The sequence below is a fragment of the Aquarana catesbeiana genome, linkage group LG05 (genome assembly GCF_042186555.1).
Source record: "Aquarana catesbeiana isolate 2022-GZ linkage group LG05, ASM4218655v1, whole genome shotgun sequence".
Lineage (NCBI taxonomy): Eukaryota > Metazoa > Chordata > Amphibia > Anura > Ranidae > Aquarana > Aquarana catesbeiana.
Genome location: NC_133328.1, coordinates 607,563,481 through 607,590,956, shown reverse-complemented (window position 1 = coordinate 607,590,956; position 27,476 = coordinate 607,563,481). Strand labels below are relative to the sequence as shown.

General features: G+C 44.4%; 1 protein-coding gene across 1 annotated transcript in view; it reads left to right on the top strand.

The window, feature by feature from the left end:
• Nucleotides 1-27,476, top strand: part of ANXA13 (annexin A13) — a 69,313-nt gene that overhangs the window by 20,914 nt on the left and 20,923 nt on the right. The window contains exons 2-9 of the mRNA XM_073632219.1: nt 3,761-3,836; nt 6,896-6,990; nt 10,545-10,715; nt 13,702-13,735; nt 13,815-13,894; nt 22,166-22,234; nt 26,380-26,481; nt 26,969-27,044. Of these exons, the coding sequence (XP_073488320.1) occupies nt 3,761-3,836; nt 6,896-6,990; nt 10,545-10,715; nt 13,702-13,735; nt 13,815-13,894; nt 22,166-22,234; nt 26,380-26,481; nt 26,969-27,044 (703 nt within the window). The remainder of the gene's footprint in view (nt 1-3,760; nt 3,837-6,895; nt 6,991-10,544; nt 10,716-13,701; nt 13,736-13,814; nt 13,895-22,165; nt 22,235-26,379; nt 26,482-26,968; nt 27,045-27,476) is intronic.

The window sequence follows — 27,476 nt, the reverse complement described above, 5'->3', positions numbered from 1 at the left end:
CTGGGCGATGTGAAAAATTGTACCCTCTCTCCATCCTGTACCCGTAGCTTAGCAGGGAAGAGCATGCTGTACTTCACGCCCTTTTGTCTCAGCATGGCTCTAACTTGGTCAAAGGATTTGCGGCGGCGTTGGGTCTCCACTGAATAGTCCGGGAATATAAGCAGGGTTGCATCACCCACCTTTAAGTCTCCTTGCACCCTGGCTGCGCGGAGGATCGTGTCCCGATCTCTGTAATGCAGGAGCTTGAATATAAAGGTGCGCGGTGGGGCTCCCGGAGGTCCCCTAGACGCTGGCATCCTATGGGCTCTCTCTATAGAGAAGTGAGGAGAAAAGGTGGCCTTGGGGAGCAGCTTAGGCAGGAGATCTTCCAGGAATGCGACCGGATCAGCCCCTTCAGCCCCCTCAGGAAGGCCAAGGATCCTCAGGTTGCTCCTCCGATTGCGGTTCTCCGCGTCTTCAGCTCTATTTTCGAGGTATTTGACTTTCAGTTTCAGGGCCTGAATGTCCGCATGATGCTCCCTCTGAGTATCCTCCACATCTGATACCCGTCTTTCCGCCTCGGCCACCCGGTCCCTGAATTTGTCCATGTCCCTGCGGATGAGGGCAGTCTCCGTCTGTACATGGTCAATTTTGGTGGTTAAGGTTGCCTGGCAAGTAGTTATGGCCAGCATTAGGGCATCAAAAGCCGCAGAGCCCGCCTGTATAGCTCCGTCAGGAGAGGAGGCCGACGGCGACGCCATCTTGGACGCCTCGTGTGCGGCGGATCTCGGGGCAGAGCGGGTCTTCACCGGGGTGTTAGTATACCTGTGCTGGCTCGATTTCCTCCCCGCGGGCATCGCCCAGTCCACACACCAGAGCCTCCAGGAGCGATAAGGTCCAATTCTGCGATCCTTCACACTAGGATAGCTGTAGGATTGATAGCCGGAGACGGGAGCTCAGCTAACACACGTCTGCTCCCAGCGCCATCTTGGACACGCCCCCCCACAGTTTACGAATTTAAGCAGCTGCTATCTTTTGTAAATATTTATATGTTTTAAAGTTGAAGGTTCCATAAGCGCCGAGGTAGTGGATGTAGGCCTGTTTTCACTTTTTATATATATTATAATAAGGCTTACCTGCAGGGCTGTCTTTAAGGCAGGGCAAAAGGGGCAGCTGCCCTGGGCCCTGTCATTGTTGTGGGGCCCAAAGCAGCTGCCTCATACTTGCCAACTATCCCAGTTTAAATTCCCTTGTCCCTTGAAGTTTTAGCCCGTGCTGTGTCCCGATATCTCAATGTGAAGTGCTGGTACTAATGCTGCCCAGCTCTGCCCTATTGTTATGTACAGATAACTTACCTGCAGACCCTGGGTTTACATGTAAATGACCGGCAATCATTACGACAAGTCATTACGAAAGAAATAGCTGTGGCCGGCGGCATTGATATGTATATGATGCTCCCCTGCAGTGAGGAGATGATGTGCTGTAACCTCTAGCAACCAATCAGTGAGCAGTATTACTGTACAGTAATCTCTAGCAACCAACTAACAAGCAGAAATCATTTGCTGTAACCTCTAGCAACTAATCAGTGAGCCGTAATGTGTGCTGTAACCTCTAGCAACCAGTCAGTAAGCAGTAATGATATGCTGTAACCGCTGCCAACCAATCGCAATTTCTGCCTGATCTGATACAGTAACTGATTTTAAGTCTAGCTGCTATTTATTGTATGTCTCAGAGCAGGTTGAAAGTGAAAGTGCATGGGGAGGGGGGGGGGGCCCAAGAAAACTTTTGCCCAGGGTCCAAACGATATTAAAGACGGCCCTGCTTACCTGTAGATATTGGAAATATCTCCTAAACCTGCACGGTTTAGGAGATATTTACCATATATGCTTGCGCCGACATCATCGGCGCATGCGCACTTTAGAAAGGGCACGATCGTGCCGTTTCTATAGGGTCCGTGCCGTGACCGTCGGCTCCCACGTGCATGCGTAGGGGTGATGTCACGCGACACTGGTCAGTCATAGAGCCGGAGTTTGCTGCCCAGGAAGGAAGAGGGTGAAGATGGATGCTTCCACGAGCAGGGACATTGTGGACATCGCGGGCTTCCTTTTGCAGTTAAAATGCACATAATAGGCTAGTATGCAATCCATACTAGCCCATTATGCTTTTACTTTGCAGGGGAATAAAGAGGATGTAAAACCCATCAGGGTTTGCTTCCTCTTTAAGAGATGAGGCTGTTGACACAGTTCACTGTAAGGTATAAGTTTGGACTTACACAGCAAAAGTGCCTTCTTTTATTGACCTAGGCCGAAGTGGATGCAGCCACATGGAAAATATTCTGCCTAGCAGAAAGCAAATGGTTAAATCAGTTCAGCAACCTGCAGGCAGTGGTCACGATGGCAACTTAGTGTTGGCAGTATGCAACAATAATGGGCACTGGTGTATTTGCCTCTGCTAGAGTCCAGTGCTCAAGAACTTTTCTAACCTTGGAAAACCTATGGAGAAAAATTATGGAGATTCTTGCACTACAGGTCCTTGGGTACAACATGTCAGAGCCTCCCCAATCTGATTACTAATGAGGGAATAATCAAGAAGCAGCAGGAGAGGTGGAGGAACCGCACATCCACAGATTGAAGCGAACAGAATCAGGAAGATCTTTGCAACGTAGGCCCTCAGTTACACATCCCTCTCCAGCATGGAGAACAGTAAGGTCCTCCCAACTTTCTGAGATGGGAATGAGGGACACCTATTAGCAAAAGTATGTAGGAATAAGACACACCCTTGCCACGCCCCCTTAAAGGAGAATTATACAAAAAAATGATTAGTTAAACCCACAAGTGCTTTTTTTTTGCCACTACAATTCCTTTATATTGGTTTTGAAATTTACAAATGCAGCAATTTAGAAATTGAATGAAAGGTTTAGCACTGGGAAACAGTTTTTGAAAGATAAAAAAGTGCATTTTATATACAACTAAAATGAGGGACAAATGAGGAGAAAAGAGGGACAGAGGCACTTTGTTCCAAATCAGGGACAGTCCCTCGAAATCAGGGACAGTTGGGTGCTATGGTGAGGAGCACAATAGTGACATCACTCACTCCAAAACTGTTTAGACTAGAAGTCAGAGCCACAATGCCTTAGATGATCACTGTAACGGAGGTCAGAAATATTGGATTTTTTGTTTCCTTTTGTCTTATGAAGTTTACAGCCTCTAGTCCAAATGCAGTTTGTAAGGCAGTCAACTTATCTGCATAATTTGGTTTGTGAGTTCCTGTGTACCCCACAGGGGGGTAGGACATATGAGGCCGCACTCATTAGGTAACACATGCATTATTGTATACTGTGGCAGGAAAGAGCCAGACACATCGGCACCACCGATGCAGCAGCGGGGCTCAGGTGCAAACACACATGAGTGCCCCCATGGGAAGCAGCTTCCCATTGGGGGCACTGGACAGAAGGGAGGGGCTAGGAGCCCCGACGGGGGACCCGAAAAGAGGAGCTTTGCAGCCACTCTGTGCAATTCCATTGCACAGGCAGGTAAGTATAGACATGTTTCTTATTTATTTATTTTTTTACATTTACTTTTACAATCACTTTGAGCTCAGGTCAAGTTTAATATCGTCTGTCCATTGACCCATTTTGCCAATTTCGCTAAAATTTTCAGATGTTTCAACACATTTTGAGGAAAATAAAACTGTCAGTTTTTCTCGTCCCTTTTTTTTAGATTTTTAAAACAGCTAACATGTCACAACATGTTATATTAATTCCTATTTTTTTTTTTTTTAGCCAACCATTCGGACCCATCATGATTTTAATGCAGAACGTGATGCTAAAAAAATCTACAAGGCCTGTAAAGGATTGGGTAAGTGTAGCCAATGGCTTTCTTGGCTTTCTGCACTGAATTCTGAGAGCCAGGGCTTTTTTTCTCAGCTGGAATTTGGTAGAACTCCACCACCTCTGGCTCAGGCCCTCTACTCCCTGCTCACCACTATTACTTGTAAACACAAAAGTCCGGCTTCTGTGTTTACAAGTGACAGTTTGTCTCCCAACTAGATCCAGCTGAGGGCTTCAACTTAAAAAGGCAACAAAAGGAAGACATGGGTAAGATGGTGGAGCTTTTAACAGGCATGTACTGGCCATCGGGACTACTGGGAGTCTCCCGGTGGGCCGATGGCTCAGTGGGTTGGTCAGTTGCAGTCCTGGAGCCGCTCCTCTCTGACAGTGAGTGATCGCGATTTCACTCCAGTCAGGAGGAGCAGCTTCCGTCACTTGCTGGAGGGAGCATAAGGGGACTCTGATATGAAGGGGGCTTCTGATGGGGACTCTGATGTGAAGGGGGCTTCTGATGGGTACTCTGATGTAAGGGGGACGCTGTTGGGGACACTCAAAATTAAAGTAGGCCGGTCGTGATGAAGTCCAGGGCCAAATTTTGTCCCAGTCCAGCCCTGGCTTTTAAGGAGGGGGGAGAAGATGGGGGTAGTGGAGGGGGGGTTGCATGCAGAGGTCAGAGCTGAAGAGGGGTGAAAGTGAGATGTAGATGGGGATGCAGGGGTAAGTAGCTGTGGAAGAAGGCTGAACTCTGCACTCTGTATGCAGCGCACCCCTGAACTCTACACCAGGGGTAGGCAACCTTAAAGAGGTGGAGATCTACCTGCACAACAGGGGAGAAGTCAAAGATCACCAGGCACAGTGTCGCCTCGTCACACCTGATTTAAACCTCTAATTGCAGTATTACCGTGTCACAAACCTGTGCTTCGCATGGCAATCATGGGTTTAAATCAGGTGGTGAGAAGGCAACATATCGCCTCCTCACCACCTATCAACACACACTCGGATCGCTTTTCAGAGGAGCAGCACTTGAATGAGCCCTTATTTGCATTCAGCAGCGGCACCTTAGGGCTTGTTCACACGTAAAGTTGGGGGTGGTAAAACAGCAGGATATAATTGAAGTCTATGGCTAAGAGCATCAAACCCGAAAGCTGCAGGTACACTACACTGCACCCATGGTGTGGGTAAACCACAGCACAAAAGCAGCCCCATACTATTATGCCCGGTGTATTGCTTCACACTGAAACTGAATATGTTTTATTTCCTGCTGCTGGCACCACTCTGGAGACAGCTACCTGGCATAGGAGGTAGAGTGCAGTTGGTAGAATTCCGCATGGGACAGGATCCTGGACTACAGAGCAGACATCGGTTTATGCTCTTGCTCCCTACTACAGCTCTAACTCTAACAATGCAGTAGTTCCTCTGCATTGCACTTTGTTTCATGCTTTGGAATAGCAGGTCAGCAAACCCAGACCAGGATCTACCAGTCACCTGTCCACAATCTACTGGTAGATCACGATCTACAGGTTGCTGACCCCCGCTCTACACTATGTACATAGCAAACCCCCGAACTCTGCACGTAGCGCACCCCTGAACGTTGCACTCTGTGTGCAACCCCCACCCCTGAACTCTGCACTTGGTACCTAATGCACTCCTGGTTTTTAGTGCACCTTTAAGATCCTCCCACTGTTAGTAAAATCTGACCACACCCACTATTTGATGCGGTTTGGAGTGTGTGTGTGTGTGTGTAGGGGGAGGTTTTTTTTTGGGGGGGGGGGTCGTGGTTGAGTTCCTGTATCTATTTTCTAAGAAAAAAAGCCCTACTGAGAGCACTGTAAAAGACACGGGTTTATTTATGAAAGGTAAATCCACTTTGCACTGAAAGTGCACTTTGGAAGTGTAGTCGCTTTAAATATAAAAGGTAGATCTGAAATGAGTGGAAGCTCTGCTGATTTTATCATCCAATCATGTGCAAGCTAAAATGCTGTTTTTTATTTTCCTTGCATATCCCCCTCGGATCTACAGTGACTTTACTTCCAAGTGCACTTGCAGTGCAAAGTGGATTTGCCTTTAGTAAATAAACCCCACTGTCTGTTCACAGCCTTGGGGATTAGGTCAGTCACACCATATGACCTGATTGTACAATAGCCTTTACCAAAAGACACATAGTACAAGAACCAACTTAACTGAATATAGTTTAGTTGGGCGGCGCTAACATGGATTGTGGCTCGCTTTAGAGAGAAAAATCAGTTAGAGCAGCCATTTTTAACCAGATCTCCTAAGGGTCCCCTAGAATTCATAGACGGTTCTGTGCTTATTGGCCTCGAATTTGATGGTGCCTGCATAGTGCCAGGGTCAAAGCTTGGCAAAGGAAGTGCCATGACACCACTGATCTTTTTAGCTAATTATAAGGGTGGCATTCTGACCACCAGAGTAAAGGAGGCATTCTTCCTACTGACTAGCAATGTAGGGAGCAAGCTTCCTACTGACCACCAATATAAGGGGCATTCTAGCTACTAATCACCAATATAAGGGGCATTCTTCCCACTGATCACCAACATAAGGAGCATTCTTAACACCTATCACCAATGTAAGAATCATTCTTCCCTCTGGTCACCAATGTAAGAGCCACTAACCCTGGATGAACCGGTGTTACCAAGGGTTCCCTGAGATCTGCAAATTATTTAAAGGATTTCTTTAGGGTAAAATGGTTGAAAAAGGTTGGAGGAACAGAGAGGCATTACTGACTCCCTGCTGATCCCCTATAGATTGTTGACTGGTTGTCATTTTTTTGTTATTCCCAACCTAACCATGTCATAGGATCACCATTAAAAAACATAGAGTTTGAATCTACTCAGTGGTGACACAAACAGCAACAGAATCATAACAGTTGCTCCAACCTTTCTTTGCTGTATCCACAATTAGAAACAAAATGCTAAATACACTTCACACCTCTTAGCTTCTGTATGGCCTTGGCTAATTTTACATAAGAATAACACTTTTAGACTTTCATATAATGCAAACTTTTTTATCTCAGGTTTTCTCTATTTTCCTCAAAATTTACTAATCAAAATGTTTTGTCTGCCATCACAGGAACTGATGAAAAAGCCATTATTGAAGTGCTGGCAAATAGGTCCTCGGAACAGCGACATGAAGTTAAGCAGAAGTACAAGGCAATGTATGGAAAGGTAGAGTAACTGTCTTTTACAGTATACTGGAGATATTGTTCAGAGTTATCTTCAAAGATGTGTAGCATGACCCCGTTGGGGGCTGCTTGGATTCACCTGCTCATCTGCACCGCCATGACCCTGTGAACATTCCAACCCACCTGACACTCTGGGTTCAGACATCTTTGCACCGCCTTAAAGTAATAAGTCAAACAACTCAGTGTATTTATATTCTATTAACGTTTATTGGAATAACTCAAAGAAGATCTTGTTGCACAGAGGAGGTAATAGATCCACTGAGCTTTGGATAACAGTCCTAGCTCAGCAGAAGAATTCCTCTACAATATTACAAGTTAAGACAATTATTTAGCAATAACAGTATATTATATACATGTATGTACAATAGAGTACCACTTGAACATGACCTGAATGGATAAGCAAGTGTTAAGCATTAATTCGGGTAAGACTTTTAAAGTTTGGTCAATTTACAGCCCCACTTTTCACAATAATGGACTGCTACAGCACTCTGGGAATTCACTAAAGGAGAAGGAATGTTTCAGCATTTACCTTAATTTAATATGACACATTTTTACAACCTTTTCCATTTTATATTTTTGTCATTATCTCTGGGGTCTATTCAGACCATAATGCAGTGTACTGCAGTGTGTTTAGGCTTGTTGTCTTACATAGCCCATTTTGAATGAGCTCCTAACACACTTGAAAACATGAAAAAAATGGCCCTGCATCATTTTCTTTATAGCATTTATAGCAAATGCATCTGTGTGTTGTGGTGTGCAAAAAGGCAGGTGCATCGCAGTGCACTGTAGATAAACATTGGGGTGCAATGACCTTTAAATGACAACGCACATCAATAGTGCATTACCACGCGTTATAATGCGTGTCATTACACATGTTATAATGTGTTCTGTTGTGAATGAGCCCTTCAAGTGACTCTGTCATAAGAAAAGTATGGAGACTGTAATTGCTGCCCTTATTGAAAATTCTAGTTGCCTGGCTGGGTGTGGCTTCAATTCATTCAAACCACAGGCCCAGAAGTGCTGTAAATAATCAGACTTATGCCCCGTACACACAATCGGATTTTCCGACAACAAATGTTGAATGTGAGCTTGTTGGCTGAAAATCCGACCATGTGCATGCTCCATCGAACAATTGTTGTCGGACTTTCCGCCAACAAATGTTGTCTAGCAGGTTCTCAAATTTTTCCGCCAACAAAACTTTGTTGTGGGAATTTTCGATCGTGTGTACACAAGTCCGATGCACAAAAGTTCATGTATGCTCGGAATCAAGCAGAAGGAGCCGCACTGGCTATTGAACTTCCTTTTTCTTGGCTCGTCGTACGTCTTGTATGTCACCACGTTCCCACATTCGTAATTGTTGGCCAACATGTGTGTGACCGTGTGTATGCAGTACAAGTTTGAGCCAACATCCTTTGAACAAAAATCCACGGTTTTGTTGGCAGAAAGTCCGAAACTTTAATGTAGAGATTTGCAGATTGGCCATTAAATGGAGCTCTCAGTGTTATCTGTCACCCTGTGTGTACAAGTGTGATAAGGAAACCAACACTTACAAATGCAATGAGCAAATACGGCTGCCATATAACCCCATAATCCCACATAACTACAAATTATACAAAGAAAATCTTTTTTTTTCTTTACAATAGATTTTATTAACGTTTAGTGAGAATACAAAGTTACAGCATATATTAAGAAAACAGCATGGAAATGTACATATAGTACATACCAGGGCTTATAGGTACAGGAACTCCCCCCCTTCTGAATAATCCCTTGTCTCCGCCCCCTACCCGCCTCTGAACAACATCCCTTGGTTGCACCCCCTACCCACCTCCCAGTACCACCCCTTTTAGAAAATACAGAACCAAATATCATTTTGTGGTGCTAAATAATTTGTATGGAATTTGTTAATGATAACAATACAAGCAGTAAAATAGATCTCCCACACAACAATAGACTCCCTCAGCAACAATTGACTCCACCAGAGCAACAATAGATACCTTGCAGTAACAATAGATCCCACTCCAGCAACAATAGACCCCACACAACAATAGACTCCACACACCAATAGACCCCACCCCTGCAACAATAGACCCCACACACAGCAACAATTGACCCTTAATACAGCAACAATAGACCCCCCCACACAGCAACAATAGACCCTCACACAAAACAGATCCCCACCAGTGACAATAGATCCCCCAAAAGCCTGCATCAATAGACCCCCCAGCATACCCCTTGCTATTACATACATTCAGTGCTGGTGGTGCCGGAACTGCGTTTCCCCGCGTTCCTGTTGAAAAAAAGCCCCAGTACATACACAACAAAATTTAACAAGACACAGGTTGGGTAGAGAGATTTTGTAAATAGCCCAACATATACAAGCAACAATAATATACACAGTATACATATGAGGAAGGACCTGCTGATGGAGGGGAACTCTGGATTGCGCAGCATGGTCAACAAAGAAGGGCATGATCCGCAATCCCATCCGAAGACATAACACAGGCCACAAGAGTACATGCAAAAAGAGCCAGTATGCACAGTAGACAATCAAGAGGAGGAGATAAAGAGATAAAAAAGGAGAAAAGAGAAGAGACGAAGAGAAGATAGAATGGGAATAAGAAAAAGAAAAAGAGGAGAAATCCCAGGAGCCTTTCTACTCCCTTAGATTTTTCTATGGGAGTAGAAAGATCAAGTTTACAAAACACTTTATAATCAATATTACAAAAATGAATTCTGGTTTTAAGAAGCTTGATGGATTTGTGTTTTAAAGTGGTCTTTCAATAGAATGTGGAAATATTAAAACCTTTTTATATTGTTATGTACCTGTCAGGTTGATTTTCCTTTACATCCCATTTAGGTGACATCGGAAGCAAGGCTTAATGTGAGGAATAATAAGCCTTAAAATGGTGGTCATTGGAAAAAGCATAATTTCATTGGTGGTCAGAGGAAAGAATGCCCCCCCTTACAGACAATAAAATCATTGGTGTCATTTGTTCTGGAAAATTACAGTGGCCCCATAACTATGCAGGCACCATTAGATGGGAGGTCAATCTGCCACTGTTCAAGGAACCCATAGTGACCTCGGGGAAAAGCCTGGTGGAGAATGGTTGCTCTAGAGCAGATGTCTCCAAACTGCAGCCCGAGGGCCAGATGTGGCCCTTTGCTAGCCTTTATCTGGCCCTTGGGGCACTATTCCTCCCACTGATATGAGGCACTATTTCTTCCACCGATATCTATGATGGGATACTATTCCTCCTGCTAATAGGGGCACTACTCCTCCTCCTATTGACCACCAACCCTGAGGCCATATTTATTCTCACTGATGCCAGGCCTGGGACATTTTCTACCCCCTCAGGCCATAATCCAGCCCTCCTAAAGTGTGAAGGACAATAAGCTGGCCGTTTGTTTGAAAAGTTTGGAGACCCCTGCTCTAGAGGATAAATCTTCATATTTGAATGATTGTAAAAATTTAGCAACTCACGGAATACCTTAGATATTACCTGTAGATTTTGTTTGAAATAATTCTTGATTTTCTAGGAATTAGAAAGTGTGTTGAAGAGTGAATTGAGTGGAAACTTTGAGAAGACCGTCCTGGCACTGCTGGACCGGCCTTGTGAGTTTGACGCTAGAGAGCTGAGAAAAGCAATGAAGGGGGCTGGAACAAAGGAGTCTGTGCTGATTCAAATCCTCTGTACAAGGAACAACCAGGTATGGTATGAACGCAGCTACTACCATCTTCCTAGGACCTTTGTCAAAGAGCTTGTGTTGATAGGCAAAAGTATCCAGCTTTCAAGTGCATTCTGTTTATGTTTGAGATTAGTTTACTTTGTGCCCTGGAAAAATGCCAGACACCACACTAGAATGAACAAATCCTAAGTCCATTTAAAATATGTCCATCTAAGACTGCCCAATTTCCCTGCAGAATGAACAGCACTGGCACCATGTTAAAGGAAGAGAAAAATAAGAGATCCTCTGGCAGGATCAAAACATAATAAATATTTAACTAAAACTATTATAATAAAACTATGTTAGAGGGGGACCCCTAATCATCCATTGGAGACACTAAATAATCCCTGGAATGATTAACCCCCTACATTCTGGCCTAACCTACCCCAGTCTACTGATCCAAATTCCTACTGATTCTGTTTGGGAAGGTAGCACAGTATTTTGGTGGAGTTTTTTTTTGTTTATTTGTCTCTCCTCCTTACTAGTCTTTATGTTTATCCAGGGGTTAGTCCAGACAGGTTCATTCCAACACGCAGAGAAACGCGCTGCCCTTTAGCAGACATGTGTCGCCAAACCGCAGCACAATGCTGGGACTTCTTTTCCATGTTTCTTGCTTGTTGGGCAGCCCGCTGTCCTAAACATAATGTGAAAGACATGCAGAAATGCGCCCGTGCTTGGTCAAACCTTGGTCGTACTGATTTTACTAAACATTCATTATCACTGCAGTAGCATTCAGTTTTATTTATGTAATACAGGTATTTATATAGCACCTATAAAAAAACAAACACAGGAGGGCGCCTCCATCTAGGTCAGTGGTTCTCAACCTCTCTAGTGCTGTGACCCCTTGATAAAATTCCCCAAGTTGTGGGGACCTCTAACAGTAAAATTATTTTCGTAGCGTGGGTTCTCAACACCCAAGGCAAGACAAGTAATTTGCGCCCCTAACCAACGGACATTTAGCGCTCCCTGAGCTCCTTCCACTCGCACAGTATTTAAACCTTTTATGGTACATTTTAGGATTTACCACTCTTTCTCTTTGTTGTCCTTTCTTTCCCTTTTATCTCTCTCTATCATCATTTCTTGTTTTTTTTTTCCCCATCCCTCTCTCTAGCTATCTTTCTTGTTCTTTCTCTTATTCTTTCTCTCCCCTTTTCTTTGTTCCTCCCCCTCTTTTCCTCTCTCTTCTGTGTATTCTCTATTTTTATTCGTTCTTGGTGGGGGGTGGAATCAGTGGCAGTGCTGGTCCGAGAACTGTAGTGAGGACTTTTAATGGCAACTATAATCACAGGTAGTGTTAGTCACTGTGTCTTCGACTTTGTGGTGTCTCGTAGCAGTGACACCTATGCTGAAATCAGGAGATAGGGTCTCCTCCAGCCCCTCCCACTTCACATTCTTAACCAGTCAGCTGACCTCTAATCTCTGCACTCCAGCCATGCCGTGAACTGAATGGGCGGCTGCGAAGAGGCTAAGTGGGCGGCCGCGGGCTCCAGGGACAGCCCTGCTGGGCGGTCGCAAAAAGGCTAGAAGAGCGGTGCCAGGCTTCAGGAACAGCCCAGGATTCAGTGACCCCTGGCAAATCGTCATTCGACCCCCGAGGGGGTCCCGACCCCCAGGTTGAGAACCACTGATCTAGGTGTAGAGATTTATTTAAAAAAATATAAAAGACAATCAAAATGCACTCACTAGTTGAAAGTAGATCAAGTCTTGTCATAAACCCATATAGACCTCCATAGGATCACCATGAGCCTGCAGAGCTCTGCAGACATGTGGCCAGCCGAGAGAGGTGCTGTTTAGAGCCGCAGCCATCTTGCTACTTCTGTAAGCTGCTGTAACCTGAAGCCTGAAAGCTGTACTTCCGTCAATAACTCTGCTTCGGCTTCACTTGCCTGCAGAGCTCTGCAGCCTCACGGTGATATTATGGAGGTCTATTTGGGTTTATAACAAGCCTTGATCCACTTTTAACTAGTGAGTGCATTTTTATTGTCTTTTATATTTTTTTTAAATAAATCGCTACACCTAGATGGAGGCGTCCTCTTGTGTTTAGTTTTTATATGTGCATTAGGATCTCCTAATCTGAGAGGAGCTGCATCCACTTCACCTGGTGTTACCTACCACTTTCCTGGCCCTCTTATGTGCCCCATTAAATGACAGCGCAATAGCTTATTCATTTTCTTTGGTATTTATATAGCATGAACAATTTCTGCAGTACATTACATACTGTACATTCACATTAGTCCCTGCCCTCAAGGAACTTACAATCACACATGCATACTCACATGTACACATATAGTAGACAGAACCAGTGGCGGCCTACTCATTAGGGGGTTGCCCCCCCTAATCCATGCGCCCGGCCCCTAATCTCCATGCAGGGCACTGCATGCATGGATTTCAATTTATTTTTTTTTCTAGAAGCACGTGATTAGAGCCTATACGGCTTCAAAAAGGGTGGGCTCACTTGTGGGACATTAGCGAATTCATTTTCGCTAATGTCTTCCTGCTTCTCCTCACGGCCAATCAGGAAGCGGGTCCTGAGACCTGATTGGCCAGGGGTCTCAGAACCCACTCCCTGTTCAGCCAGAAGGAGAAGCAATGGCCCTGGCTCTTCCCTCTGCAACCTCCTCCCCGCACCTCTTCCGCAGCAAGGTAAGGCCATGGATTGCCACCTTCCTGGTCGTTTAATCGAGCACTGGGGGGGTGAGTGGATCGCTGCCTTCCTGATCGGGCAAGCGCTGGGGGGTTAAGTGTAAACGAGTGCCGGGGTGGGGGGTTTAGTCTGAGTTCGGGGGGGGGGGGGATTTAATGCAAGTGCCGGGGGTTTGTGCAAGTGAGTGGAGCCAGGTTTGTTTGTTGCTCCCCTCAAAATTTCGAGCACCAGCCACCACTGGACAGAAGTTAATTGACCTACCAGCATGTCTTTTTTTAGATCATCTTCAAGTTCTGAATATGTCAATCTTTCTCTCTTTTCCAGCAAATACGCAACATAAAAGCATCCTACAAAAAGCGTAAGTACATTTTTCTTAGTTTTAAATGACAGCAATTCTATTTTTTTTCATATTTGACACATTTTTTATTTCTCCTTAGTGTTCGACAGAGACTTGGAGGACGATGTAAAAAGTGATACCAGCGGATACTTCAAGAAGATTCTGGTGTCACTGCTGCAGGTACATTATACCAAACCCTTTTAAGATGGCAGAAAATTGCCAGCATGAAGGAATGTTTCTGTGACTAGCACTAGAAAAAGTCTTTGCTCTTAACGTGAATCTGGGATGGCCCAAACTTTTCTAAGTTAACAATAGTCCAGGCACATTATGGTGCCTACATCTTCTATGTGATCATAAGGAACCCCTTGGATTCTAGGATAGGGCTATTAATGGGATCTTAACTTTTACTCAAGCCAGGATTAAGCCCTACTGTTTGGTGCTAAGCTCCATTCAATAACCTAAAGCCTAGTACACACGGGCCGAATGTTGGGCAACATTGGCCTTTTCAATAAAAAAACAGATCGCCATTCGGCCTGTGTGTATGGCAACTGGTTCGACAGAAGCCGGCCATTCGGCTGGCTTCTGTCGGACGAGCATGCTAGAAAACCATCAGCCGACCGCCTCCCGATCAGCAATCTCAGCCAATTGCTGAGAGCACTGACCAGAGTGTTCTGGCGGGCGAGGCACCTCCCTGTTAGAACACAATAGAACAGCAGGGGAGATTGCTATACTAACATTGGGTTGCTAGTACAGTGGCTCCGACTGAAGCTGTCAGGTTTTTTTTTTTTTCGTTCAACCTGCTGGGTTGAACGAAAAAAACAAAAACAAATGGTAAGTACTAGGCTTAGCACAGTTAAATGACAGTTAAATGATGGGGGTGGGGCTTAGTGCTAAGAGGAGGTAGGACTTGAAGCCCAACTTCCAGGAAACTTGAAAATATTACCTTGCAGTTGGGCTGCACCCACACCGCAAGGGTTAATTGCTCATTTAGGTCTAGGGGTCATAGAGAAGAAGATTTACTTTCCGAACCCTTCATGCTGCTAGATTAGTCCCCACAGTGTTTTCTCTTCCATACTTCATCGATCTAAGGCCCTGACATCATCAAGACCAATGCAATGACCATAGTCCTACATTGGACCTGATGACACCAAGGGACAGTCCAGAATAGGGGAGTGCTGTCTGCCGAAGGAGCAGAGGATCAGTTAAGTAAAATATTTTTTTTATTCCCTAGACAGAAACAAGAAGTTAAACCTTCCAATGTGGGTATATTCCCATTGCAAGGTAACAATTTCCCTGAGTTTGGGTTTAATGCAACTTGATAAGACTTAATAGGCTGTCATTTTATTTGCTATTTAGTCCACACATAGCTTAATGGCTCAGAGATGGAACAACTCCCTCCTCTAGCTCATACAGCTCCAAATCAGGTTTTAAGTCAGGGGCAGTCAGAAAATGATAAGCTATTGCTGGTCCTTCTTACTGTAGCACTAACTCTTGGTGGAGCTGCGGGTTTAAAGTGAGCTGTTACCTTCATTCTCGATACCTCTATTTCACCGGCACCGGGTCTAGGGTCCCGTTGAGTTTACCTCTGGACGATATAAGCACCAAACACTTGAGTATATTTTCCAATGCTTTAATGAACAAGTAATAAAGGAAGTAGCAGGAAAGAGGCAGAAGGATAGTTGCAGGGAAGCTCAAATACCTTTCCTTAGTATTCTTTAGAACATTCTTTGGAATTGAACACTTGTAGTTGAATGCACTCCCCTTGTGGGATTCAATCTTTGCCCGCCTGGATAGGCCTCTCTCACTTGCCTAGCAGCCAGTACGCAGCACGAACAAAAGTCTCTGCCACAGACTTGTTTGGAATAACCTGTACGATCCTCTGCCACAGGATTTATTGGTTTGCGATGAATGTCAGACACAGTCTTTAACCTTTAAGCCAACCTAGCAGTACTATGCAATAAGATTACTTCAGGATAGGTCCTCCAACCGAGTGACCAGGCCCCTCTCCAGACCAGCACTCTGCATGATCCTTCCATGACGGGTCCTCCCCTGGGATCTCCTCGGTTGTCCAGCTTCTTCACTCAGGATAGACAGCTAAGGACCATTCCTCCGCTGCTGTGGTAGGCCCCAGACAGGCTTCTGGGCCCACCCACACGCCACAGCGGCATGGGCCTCTCTTCCGGAGGACCACGAGGTGGTACTCTTAACGCATACCTTTCGGCCAGGAGGGCCAGCAGGTGGCTGAAACAAACCCCTAAACATGGCGTCTGTCCCATAAATACCCTCTCCCAGAATGCAACTCGGAGGACCACCTCCACCGAGTTGTCTCCGGGACAGAGGAGCACTCATACGCTTCAACACGTTGCCTTTCCAACACCAGCCCATGGTGACAACGACACCCACCGGCACAGTGTGGAACTACACCCAACTCAGCCAAGCTGGAACAGAGGCAAAGCTAACTTCACCTAACAAGTAACCCACAAGATTTACCTATCAGCGGTAGATTAAAAATCTACCAGCGCTACATTACTAAAAAGTCCAGTATACTTTACAGACACAGTGACATGGAAGCACTTTGCATTACATTTCTATTTCTAACAAAGATTTTCCCACTGGTTTTGGAAAAATATTCTGTATGTAAACTTATCAGTTATATACATATTTAATCATACAATTGACTACAAACCATTCTAATTTCCCTTAAAACAAAAACTGCGTGTGCAGAATTTTGCAGCTTGTTTTACCTGAAAAAATTATTCTGTGGTTTGTATCACTGACCATCTCAATAAAGACAAGAATAGGGAAAGAAATTCTATTAAAAACATCCCTCCAGACAGATGAGTCAGGTCCCTTTGCCTGTATTATAAGGGATATTTGCTTTCCTTTACTCTCAGGATTTCAGTCTCAATACCTAAATTAGCTGTGGTTAGATTTGTCGGCAATGTCACTGTTTTGAGACGGTAAATGCGTACTAGGGAACGTATAATCTTGGTGATGTGAATTGAATGTTTTTGCAGCTAAATTTGCTGTGAACTCTGTGAACTCCTCTTGCTGAATTCTTAGATTTTTTTTTCTGTGCAGTGAAATGGGGAATAAAATGCAAATTAAACATTAGATCTTGAGAAAGAGGGGCATGGAGATGACATACAGCACAACACCTTGTCCACATGCTTCTAGAAGTGGCATCAGCATTTGGACAATGCAGGAAACCATGGCAGAAGATTATCTGCCTATAATGTTGATGGGTAATGGACTATGCATTCTGGCACACGCCACTAGGACTAGACCCCAGTATTGTGCCTTGTGCAATTCAGGATGGTTGGATGGGCCTCTACTTTGCCAATTTTCTAGTAGTGTCAACCACTTTTGACCAGCTATTGATCATAAAAATTACCAAATGAATAAAGGAAACCTACTACTATCACTTTCTATTTTTTGTGATTTAGGCAACGGGATTTCTTTAATCATTATAGGTTTTTTACTTAAAAAAAAAAGTAAAGTAAAAGTAGAAAGAGACAGGAGAACCCACTAATATTATTATTATTATTATTATTATTAATCAGTATTTATATAGCGCCAACAGTTTGCGCAGAGCTTTACAGCGTTAAGGCAGACAGTACAGTTACAATACAATTCAATACAGGAGGAATCAGAGGGCCCTGCTCGTATAGGGTACTTTACATATGGGTAGGTTGCAATAAACCATTGGAATGGTATGCAATCTGACTTTAAGCCTGTGGAGAATATATCTGTCTCTAAGCAGACCTTGGTCCTTGTTTGTGGTCCACAATGGAGAGAACCAAACCTTTGTCTCTCTACTTGGACTTTGTATAGGATGATTGATGCATTAGTGAAGGAAGTGTCTGAAAATACCCCAAAAGGCTTTATGTTGAAGAGGCACCTGCTATCATTAAGTTTTCATGTAGGAGAGAGAAGTCAGGAGATTTGTTGTCTTCAAAAAAGGTTTATTTGTTGGAATAAAACACCATATTTATGCATTTTGTACCTATTCACCACTTTCTACACAACAGGTATGCAATATACAGTCTAAGGGGGTAGAGGTAGGCAGCCTTTCAGAGGTTGCAATCTACCTGGACAACATGTAGAAAAATCAAAGATCCCTGTCGTTGTCGCTCTTTAAAAAAAATAAAAATAAATCCTCCAACAAAAACACATTATGGGGGTTATTTACTAAAGCTGGAGAGTGCAAAATCTGGTGCAGCTCTGCATAGAAACCGACCAGCTTCCAGGTTTTATTGTCAAAGCTACCATGCATACCTACACCATATTCCGAGTGCACCAGCTTTAGTAAATATCCCCCACTGTGTCACAGTAGTGTCTTATGCCCCGCTTCAAATCACCTCCTCCCCCCACAGTAGTATGCTCTGCCACCACCTTTCCAGCTGTATCCTCTGCCCACTTTCACATCATATCCCCCAGTAATATACTATGCCCCCCCCCCACCACCACTGTAGTGTCCTCTACTCCCCTCTCCCCACACACACACACACACACACACACACACACACACATTTTAGTGTCCTCTGACCCCCCACACATGGTAGTGTCCTCTGACCCCCCCAAACAGTAGTGTCCTGTGCCCCCCCAAAGCAGTGTTCTCTGCCCCCCCATAGCAGTGTCCTCTGCCATCCCCCTCTACTATAGTGCCCTCTGCCCCCCCATAGCACCGTCATCTGCATCCCCCCCCACACACACACTTTAGTGTCCTCTGACCCCCCACACATAGTAGTGTCTTCTGCAACCCCCCCCACAGTAGTGTCCTCTGCCCCCCCTCCTGTAGTGCCCTCTGCCACCCCATAGCAGTGTCCTCTGCCAACCCCCCCCCCCCACAGTAATATCCTCTGCCCCCCATAGCAGTGTCCTCTGCACCAACCCCCCCACAGTATTGTCCTCTGCCCCCCCCTGCAGTGCCCTCTGCCACCCCATAGCAGTGTCCTCTGCCAACCCCCCCCCCCACAGTAATATCCTCTGCCCCCCATAGCAGTGTCCTCTGCACCAACCCCCCCAGTAGTGTCCTCTGCCCACCATAGCAGTGTTCTCTCCAACCCCCTCTCCCCCACAGTAGTGTCCTCTGCTCCCCCCACAGTAGTGTCCTCTCCTCTGCCCCCCCTGCATTATTGCTATTTCCTCTGTCGCCCCCTAAGAAAGAAGTGATCACAACACACAGCTGTAGATTGTTCTCTCCTACCTTACATCACAGAGGGGTAAGAGACAGCACAGTGCTGGATTGAGGGCGGGATCGGGAGCTGCTCTAGTTAACTTTCCATGTTTACAAGCTGATGATTGGTTGCTAGGACCGTCTAACAACCAATCACCTGCTGGTTAACTTGCAAAGCTAACTAAAGCAGCTCCCGGTCCTGCCCTCCATCCAGTACTGTGCTGCCTCTCACTCTGCTCTGCTAGTGAAGGGACCGACGTTGATGTTCTGTCAAAAGAGCCAACTCGTGAAAATCTCCAATAACGTCACTTCCAGTTTCTCTCCAGCAACAGTAATTGCAGATTTTGACGAGGTGCCTGTTTACACAGAACACTGCCACCATGTACACTACAGTAGACAATACAATGAGTGGACATTGTTAGTCCACCCGCTAGTAACCAACAAGATGGCCGCCTCCAAGGAGGCGACAACTTTTTTACTGCTTAGCTGTTTTTGTATCTAAACAGCCAACGTGTCGTCTACTGTAGTGTATACGCTGGCTGTGTTCTGTGAAAAGAGGCACGTCATCGAAATCTGCAATTACTGTTGCTGGAGAGAAACCGGAAGTGACGTAACTAGAGATTTAGACGAGTTGGCTCCTTTGACAGAACACTGGCAGAGACTGGGAGAACGGCTTGGCACAGACCTAATCGTGATGTACCTGTCGGCTTCTCGAGATCGACAGGTAGATCGCGATCAACGGGTTACCAACCCTAGGTCTAGATATAAGGATGGGCCATTAAAAGTACAGGGTGTATGTGGGGCTTAATACAGAGATTCAAATAAAATCATGTTGTTATATTGGCTACCAAATACATTTAGGGAAGGCTAAAACACTTAGTTGTATGGTGTGTTAATCTATTAAACTAACCTTTATTGATACTGGATGCCTCTGCAACACAGAGGCTGATTTACTAAAGCCTAATAGACTGCGCACTTCACGAAGTGCAGTTGCTCCAGAGCTTAGTAAATAAGGTAAACCTTCACTTTGCAAAGAGTACCCAATCACGTGCAAGGAAAATGTAAAAAAAACAGCATTTTTGCTTGCACGTGATTGGATGATGAAAGTCAGCAGAGCCTCTGTTCATTTACTAAGTTCTGGAGCAACTGTACTTGAACAGAAGGAAGGTAGGAGACACAGTGGGTGATTTACTAAAACTGGAGCACTCAGAATCTGGTACAGATGTGCATAGTAACCAATCAGCTTCTAACTTTAGCGTGTTCAATCAAGCTTTGACAAAACCTGGAAGCTGATTGGTTATTATGCAGAGCTACACAAGATTCACTGTGCACCAATTTTAGTAAATCTCCCCCACAGACTGCCAGAGACATGACTGTAATGTCTCCTCTCCTGCAGGCTTCTCACCTTCAAACTTCCGAGACAGGTTTGATTCTCCACTAAGCTTCTTAGTATCACTGACTTGTGAGCGACAACCTACATTGGCTGTGTTTTGGAATACATTTTCCCCATTACAACCAAGTAAACAGAGGGGATGTTCTCAACAAATGGGGTGGGCTGGATTGGTTCACTACAGCTATCCTGGATTACAGATTGTGGATGGACTGCAGGCACCTCTTTTTCTTTGTTTTTAAAGACACTAAGGGGTTGATTTACTAAAGGCAAATAGACTGTGCACTTTTCAAAGTACAGTTGCCCTCTGCAAGTGCAGTTGCTCCAGAGCTTAGTAAACGAGGTAAGGCTTTACTTTGCGCAGAGTACCCAATCACCTGCAAGGAAAATAATTTTTGCTTGCACATTTTTTGCTTGAATGCACATTCATTGGATGATGGAAGTCATCAGAGTTTCTGCTCATTTACGAAGCTCTGGAGCAACTTCACTTGCAGAGTGCAACTGAACGTTTTCGTCTTTTTCCTTTTAGCAATTCAACCCTTTAGAGCCCTTTCACACTGGGGCGGGGGGTGGCGTCGGCGGTAAAACGCCGCTATTATTAGCGGCGTTTTACCGTCGGTATGCGGCCGCTAGCGGGACGGTTTTACCCCCCGCTAGCGGCCGAGAAAGGGTTAAATACCACCGCAGAGGCGCTTTGCAGGCGGTATAGCCGTGCCGTCCCATTGATTTCAATGGGCAGGAGCGGTAAAGGAGCGGTATACACACTGCTCCTTCACCGCTCCGAAGATGCTGCTGGCAGGACTTTTTTTACCGTCCTGCCAGCGCATCGCTCCAGTGTGAAAGCCCTCGGGGCTCTTAACTGGAACTGTGGGAAAGCGGGTTAGGGCCAGGACACCCTTAGGTAGATGCAATGGTAATTGGCAGACTCCGAGACACTATAGGTAGATAGCTATACAGAGAAAGGCCTCCAGCTGGATGCCACATATGTATAGGTAGGACCGCTGTCTCCTATGGCAACTGAACTTGTAACAGTCACTAAAGGTAGTCGTACATAACTCTTAGTAACACAGAATAGTTCTTCCCTTATCTCACAGTATCCCACTGTAGGTCTTCACTCACTGAGCATCCAGTCTCTCACTAGACTTCCAGATCCCAGTCGTCACTGGATCTCCTGAGCTCTTCCACAACAAAACCCGCTGTATACTCCTCAACCGTCACCCCGGCAAACCCGCTAGATCCCTGGCACTTGCTGAAGCTTTCCCACTTCTTCACCGTCCCTGGCTGGTGAGAAGACTGCTCAGGTACTTGCTTGAGCTTACTCACAGTAGTCTCCAGTAATAAGGTGGATGGTCCCTTAGTGGCGACTGCTTCCCCTTTAACTGGTTCCCCATCTGGCGGGAAACTCTGTAACTTGGTTGGACTCCAATCCTGCAGTCCCAACCCTACGCAGCTTCTCCTGCTCCTAGATAGGCTTCAGACACTCTAGCTGCCAGATGTTCCTGGGATAGGCCTCTGGCTTCTGGCCTAGCAACCCGGGTCGACATAACACACGTCCACCCAGACAGCCGTCCGGGTGGCACAGGACCCTCTGATCACCTGACTCCACCCAAATAAATAGGCTCTCCCAGCAGGCCAAGGGACTAAAGAAACCCCTGCCAATTGGCTGAGACACCCCATCCATTCATAATCTGACCTTGCTATGCCCCTGTCGATCTAATGTCATCAGCCACAGTGCCATGTAGTGACAGAAGAGAAAAGGTGCAGCAATTCCAGAAAAAGAGAGGAATCAGTGGACAATTACTACATGGCAAACTAAATTTGTTAGCAACCCTGCCTAAACACCAGGGTGCTACATATAATTGTCCATTTTGTTTCTTGGTAGGCAAATCGGGATGAAGGTCTAGAAATTGATCAAAAACTTGCTGGCGAAGATGCCCAAAGGTTATATGAAGTAAGTAATAACTTTATGTCTCTGAAATGACAGTGAATATACTATGTACTATACTATAATATACTATATACTATGAATATATTCCATTTAAAGAAAAATTTCCAAAAACGTACTAATCAAGCAATCCAGTTTCCTCCTGCTTGCTGTTTATCTGTTTCTATTTTTATTTGCTTTTTTTGCCTCTAAATACCTTTAAAATAATTTTATTGTGACATTCACATGATTTAGATAACTCAACCATCCACCTATGCAGCTCTAGCAGAAGGAGGGAAACGCAGTACTGCCAGACTACATGTCCCAAAAGGCACTGTGATTGCCACAATGTTGGGGGTGGGTGGAGGTATTGTGCATGGACCTAGCAAGGCAACATTTATCTCTGAGTGATGCTCTGTTCCTTGCTCACGCAAACTGAGGATCCCCCCATAGTCCAGAGGATTAGGGGATACATCCTTAATAGCTCAGCCAGGCATGCACGGGTTGAGTTATTGTAGTCATCACACAACTCAGAACTTAAAGCGTATCTCAAGCCAAAAAAAGTTTTTTTTTTTCATTTTGAATGGGAGTAGGCAATAGTTAATACACCTGTCAGGTATTTTTGCCATCTGTGTCACATTAAGATTTCTCTTCACTTCCTGTCACATAGGCAGACAGGAATGAGAGTAATTCTCTCCAAAGTAAAGGGAAATTGCGTCTTGGACAGATGTCGTCTGAACAAGTCTACCCATTGGAAGACTTCCCTTCTATTCCTGTTTTGTAATGACAACTCAAAATTTCTCATTACTTTTAGTCCCAGTGAAAATTGTCACCAGTACAAATAGAATTGGTGAATCTTCTGAGCTGGGACACAAATATCCAAAACTTTAAAAAAAGTTTTGATTTTAGGTACCCTTTAAACAGCCCCATTGAAGAGCAGAGGGTTTGTGGCGCACAGTGGTGAGGAGAAGTTGGGTACAATGAAGAACAATGTTATTGTGTAACCAGGATTGGGTGCGCTTATCAAAGAGAAGCTGACAAAGTAAGGCTGGAATTGGAATAATATTTATCTAGTGGTGGTCAACTTGGGGAATGTAGAGGACCTCAAGTGTGGCTCCCAACATCCAAAGGGCCACACAGTACAATTTGTACCTAAATTAAAGAAAGCAGATAAAGAAACAGATACACATATTGAATTTTGCACAGATAAGATAATTCCATTTGTTGGAGCAGAAATCATTGGCTTATCACTATGATATTTTCATTTGCTCTCTTGTAAACAATTTGTTTCCTTATTTTTCTTTCATCTTACTTTGCGTTATAAGCAAGGAAGCTCAGAATTCTGCAGTGTATTATTGTGCTTTTACTAAACAGCTTGTGAAGCATTTTTACTTAGCACAAGCTACGTTGTACACCACAGAAAACAGGACTGCTTCAGTTGAGCTTTAGATTAAATCCCAGACAAGCCCCCAAAACATTTTGCTTGTTGTTTATTAAGGTCACCTTGCAATAAAGCCAAGGAAGCTTAGACCTCTGTTGTTTATTAATACTTTTACTAAACAGAAAAGCCGCACATAACTGCACGATACACAGTTCATAGCATGCAAAGTATAACAAAATATGCCTATAATATGCACAAGTTGACTGTATTCCTATTAAATAAGCATGTACAATATGTAGGCAATAAATATACTAAACAGCTACTCAACTTTGCAATAGAATCTTCTTCATGATTCTTTGTTCAGAGTCCAACAGCGTTCTCCAAAGTCCTCCAACTTCCAGCACACATGTTGCTCCTTTGTGTTCTCAAAACAACTCTGTTCTTTGTCTGACCCCATGCCTGTTCAAAGTCCTCCCCTCCCCCTAATTTCCTCTACATCATATCCTGTAAAGAGCTTACTCTGCTTAGCTCATGCACCAGTCCAACTGGTTAATTTGCCTATCAATAGGGGGAGCCTTCACTTCTTAAAACAGCACATGGTCTTAAAATCTAACAAATAACAAATAAATATGCTATAAATTCATCCAAAAATATTCATAGCAACACATCAGTACAAAACAGTAGAACAAGAAAAAACAAAATCAGTAAAAATAGGAAATAGGCCATTCTAGAAAGCTGGGAAAGGCTGAAATTTTGGAAAATATTCAAAAAAGTGTTGAATAATCTTTAATCTTTAGGCTTAAAATAATTTTTTAACATGTGTGCAAAAAAATGCAAAAAAACAGCTCTGGCAGTGAAAAGGCTAAAAAACGTGTTTATTATTATTTTTAGTTTTGGAAAGAATGTGGAAGGGTTAGATCTCTTGTCAGGTTGGGACCCATGTCAGTTTTTACTCCTATCTGGGGCTCATTTCCTATCCTACTGACAATGTTTTACCAGACGGAAGTGAGAGAAAATCTCTAACAGAGACAGAAATTAGAAGACTTTTTTCCTGGGGACAGCAGTAACTAATGGAGAGTTCAGAGGTCAGTAGTATATAATGCAGAGTGCAGGGGTTAGCAGTAAGTAATGCAGACTGCAGGGGTCAGGAGTTAGTAACTCAGGGTTAAGAGTCCAGTATAGTAGATAACGCAGCATTCAGAAGTCAGTAGTAAGTAATGCAGTGTACAGAGGTCAGCCATAGGCAATGCAGAGTGCAGGGATCAGGAGTAAGTAATGCAGAGTTCAGAGGTCAGTAGTATGAAATGCAGAGTACAGGGATCAATAGCAAGTAATACAGAATTCAGAGCTCAGTAGTATGTAAAGCAAAGTGAAGGAGCCAAGACTATGTAACACAGAGTTCAGAGGTCAACAGTAGGCAACGCAGAGTACAGGGTCAGGAGTAAGTAATGCAGAATGCAGAGGTCAGTAGTATGTAATACACAGTGCAGGGGTTAGAAGTACAGTATGTAACATGGAAGGAAAAAGGAGAAGAGTACGACAGTAAATAAGATGGATAGATAGCATCAGTGGCGGCCCATCCATTAGGGGCGCACGGTGCCGCACCCCCTATCTATGCGTCCGGCCCCCTGATCTACATACAGGGCGCTGGACAATGGATTCCAATGGGGGGGGTTTAAGCACGTGATTAGAGCCAGAGGCTCTAATAGGCTTTAAAAAAAGGTGGGGGGTGGACCCCACCCCACACAGTTCCACTCAGTTGTGTGACAATAGCAAATGAATATTCGCTATTTTCACGCTAAATCTCCTCCCCACCAATCAGGAAGCGGGTTGTGAGACCCGTTTCCTGATTGACCAAAACATTAGGCAATCCTATTGGACGCCTAACTCCTAGGAGGAGGAGACGCACGGCGGAAACCACCATGTTGGAGGCGAGCACACCGGAGCCGCTGCCCGTAGCCTGTTGTCCTACACCCGCCACCCAGATGGGGTCCGCCTTGCTGGAGGAGAGGACACTGGAGCTGCTGGGGGGGGTTGGGTAGTGTCACCGCACCGCCAAACCCCTACCCCCCCCCCAAAAAAAAAAACCAACCAGCCGCCACTGGATAGCATCATCGAAACGATGAGCATAAAGTTAAGCAAGCTCCGGCAGACAGTGGAGGACAGATAAGCCTGGCGCGCTATAGTGCATGAGGTCACGAACAGTCAGACACGACTAAACGACTGAGCAGCAACAACAACAATGTAACATATAGTTCAGATGTCAGCAATAAGTAATGCAGAGTTCTGGGGTCAATAGTAAATAACATAGAGGTCAGTAGTAAGAAATGTGATCTACCCTTTGCATGACAATTGACCAGTAGATTACGATGGACCAGTTGTCTACCCCTACTCTTTGGTATTCCCCCTCATTTGCTAACAAGTTGAGATGCATGTTGAAAGTCAATAAAAAATAATCTATGGAAAGGAAAAATGTTGCAAGTAAGTATTTAAAATACTTGTTTTTTTGTGCTTTTACCTTCAATATTTTAAATTGGTGACAAGTTATCTTTAAATATTCACTGTGTTGTCATTTTCTAGATCTATAGGTTTCCAACTGTTATAGACACAAACATTTATCATTATTATAGGCAATCATGTTTAAAAACAAAAACTGGGGTTATTTAATTTATTATGCACTACATTTTCTTGGAAATATAATAATCTGAATGTCCTGGATGTGATAAAATTGGACTAACAGAAATAGAATGTGTTTATTATTTCTCTGTTAGCATCTTATTTGTTTTATTAGGCTGGACAGGATCGATGGGGTACCGATGAATCAGAGTTCAATGTTATCTTGGCAACAAGGAACTACATGCAGCTTAGAGCCACATTTAAAGCATATGAGATTGTAAGTATTGAGTAAGCGTAGGTTAACCACTTGTCCACCCATTGTTTGTTTTAACAAAAAGGCATGTTTTTTTTATTCTTCTGGGTAAAATTAGTTTGAAATGCAAACCTATTAAATTTAAAATCCATCTATGGGCAGAGTAATTTTACTATCTTTAGATATGTTATATCCTTACCTCTGCTGTAAAGTAATTTTCTGCAGGTTTTCATCCAAGAAATGTAAAAGAGTTTCTTAAGGTTGTCCAGAATAATACGGTTCCTGCTTTACTCCATCCCACTCTAGACAAGTGCTGTAAGTCTCATAGACAACCCCGCTGGTGTCATGTCTCCACCCGCCATCCATTTGGCATTTCACAGAACTCAACACTCATGTCTAGAGAAGGCCCAAAATACAAGCTGAAATCTGCATGGGACATTGGGAGGGGTAAGCCTTTTCAAATAATGACAGTGTCACTTTAAATAACTTTGTGGTCCCTTTTCTTTTCCAGCTGCATGGCAAGAACATTGAAGACGTGATCAAAAGTGAAACATCTGGAAATTTGAAATCAGCTTATCTGACAATAGGTAAGTTCTGTTGACAAAATTTCATTTAAATATTCTGTGTGCTACTGCCAGTGGTGTCACTAGGGTTGGTGTCACCTGTTGCAGTAAAACATGGTGTCACCCTCCCCCCAAAAAATTTTTTTTCCTGTTTTCTGAAAGTTTTTTTCTGCACAGCCCCCGTACCTCTGGACTCCTTTACATTACACAGCCCCCATACCTCTGGACCCCTTTACATTACACAGCCCCCATACCTCTGCACTCCTTTACATTACACAGCCCCCATACCTCTGCACCCCTTTACATTACACAGCCCCCATACCTCTGCACCCCTTCACATTACACAGCCCCCATACCTCTGCACCCCTTTACATTACACAGCCCCCATACCTCTGCACTCCTTTACATTACACAGCCCCCATACCTCTGCACCCCTTTACATTACACAGCCTCCCA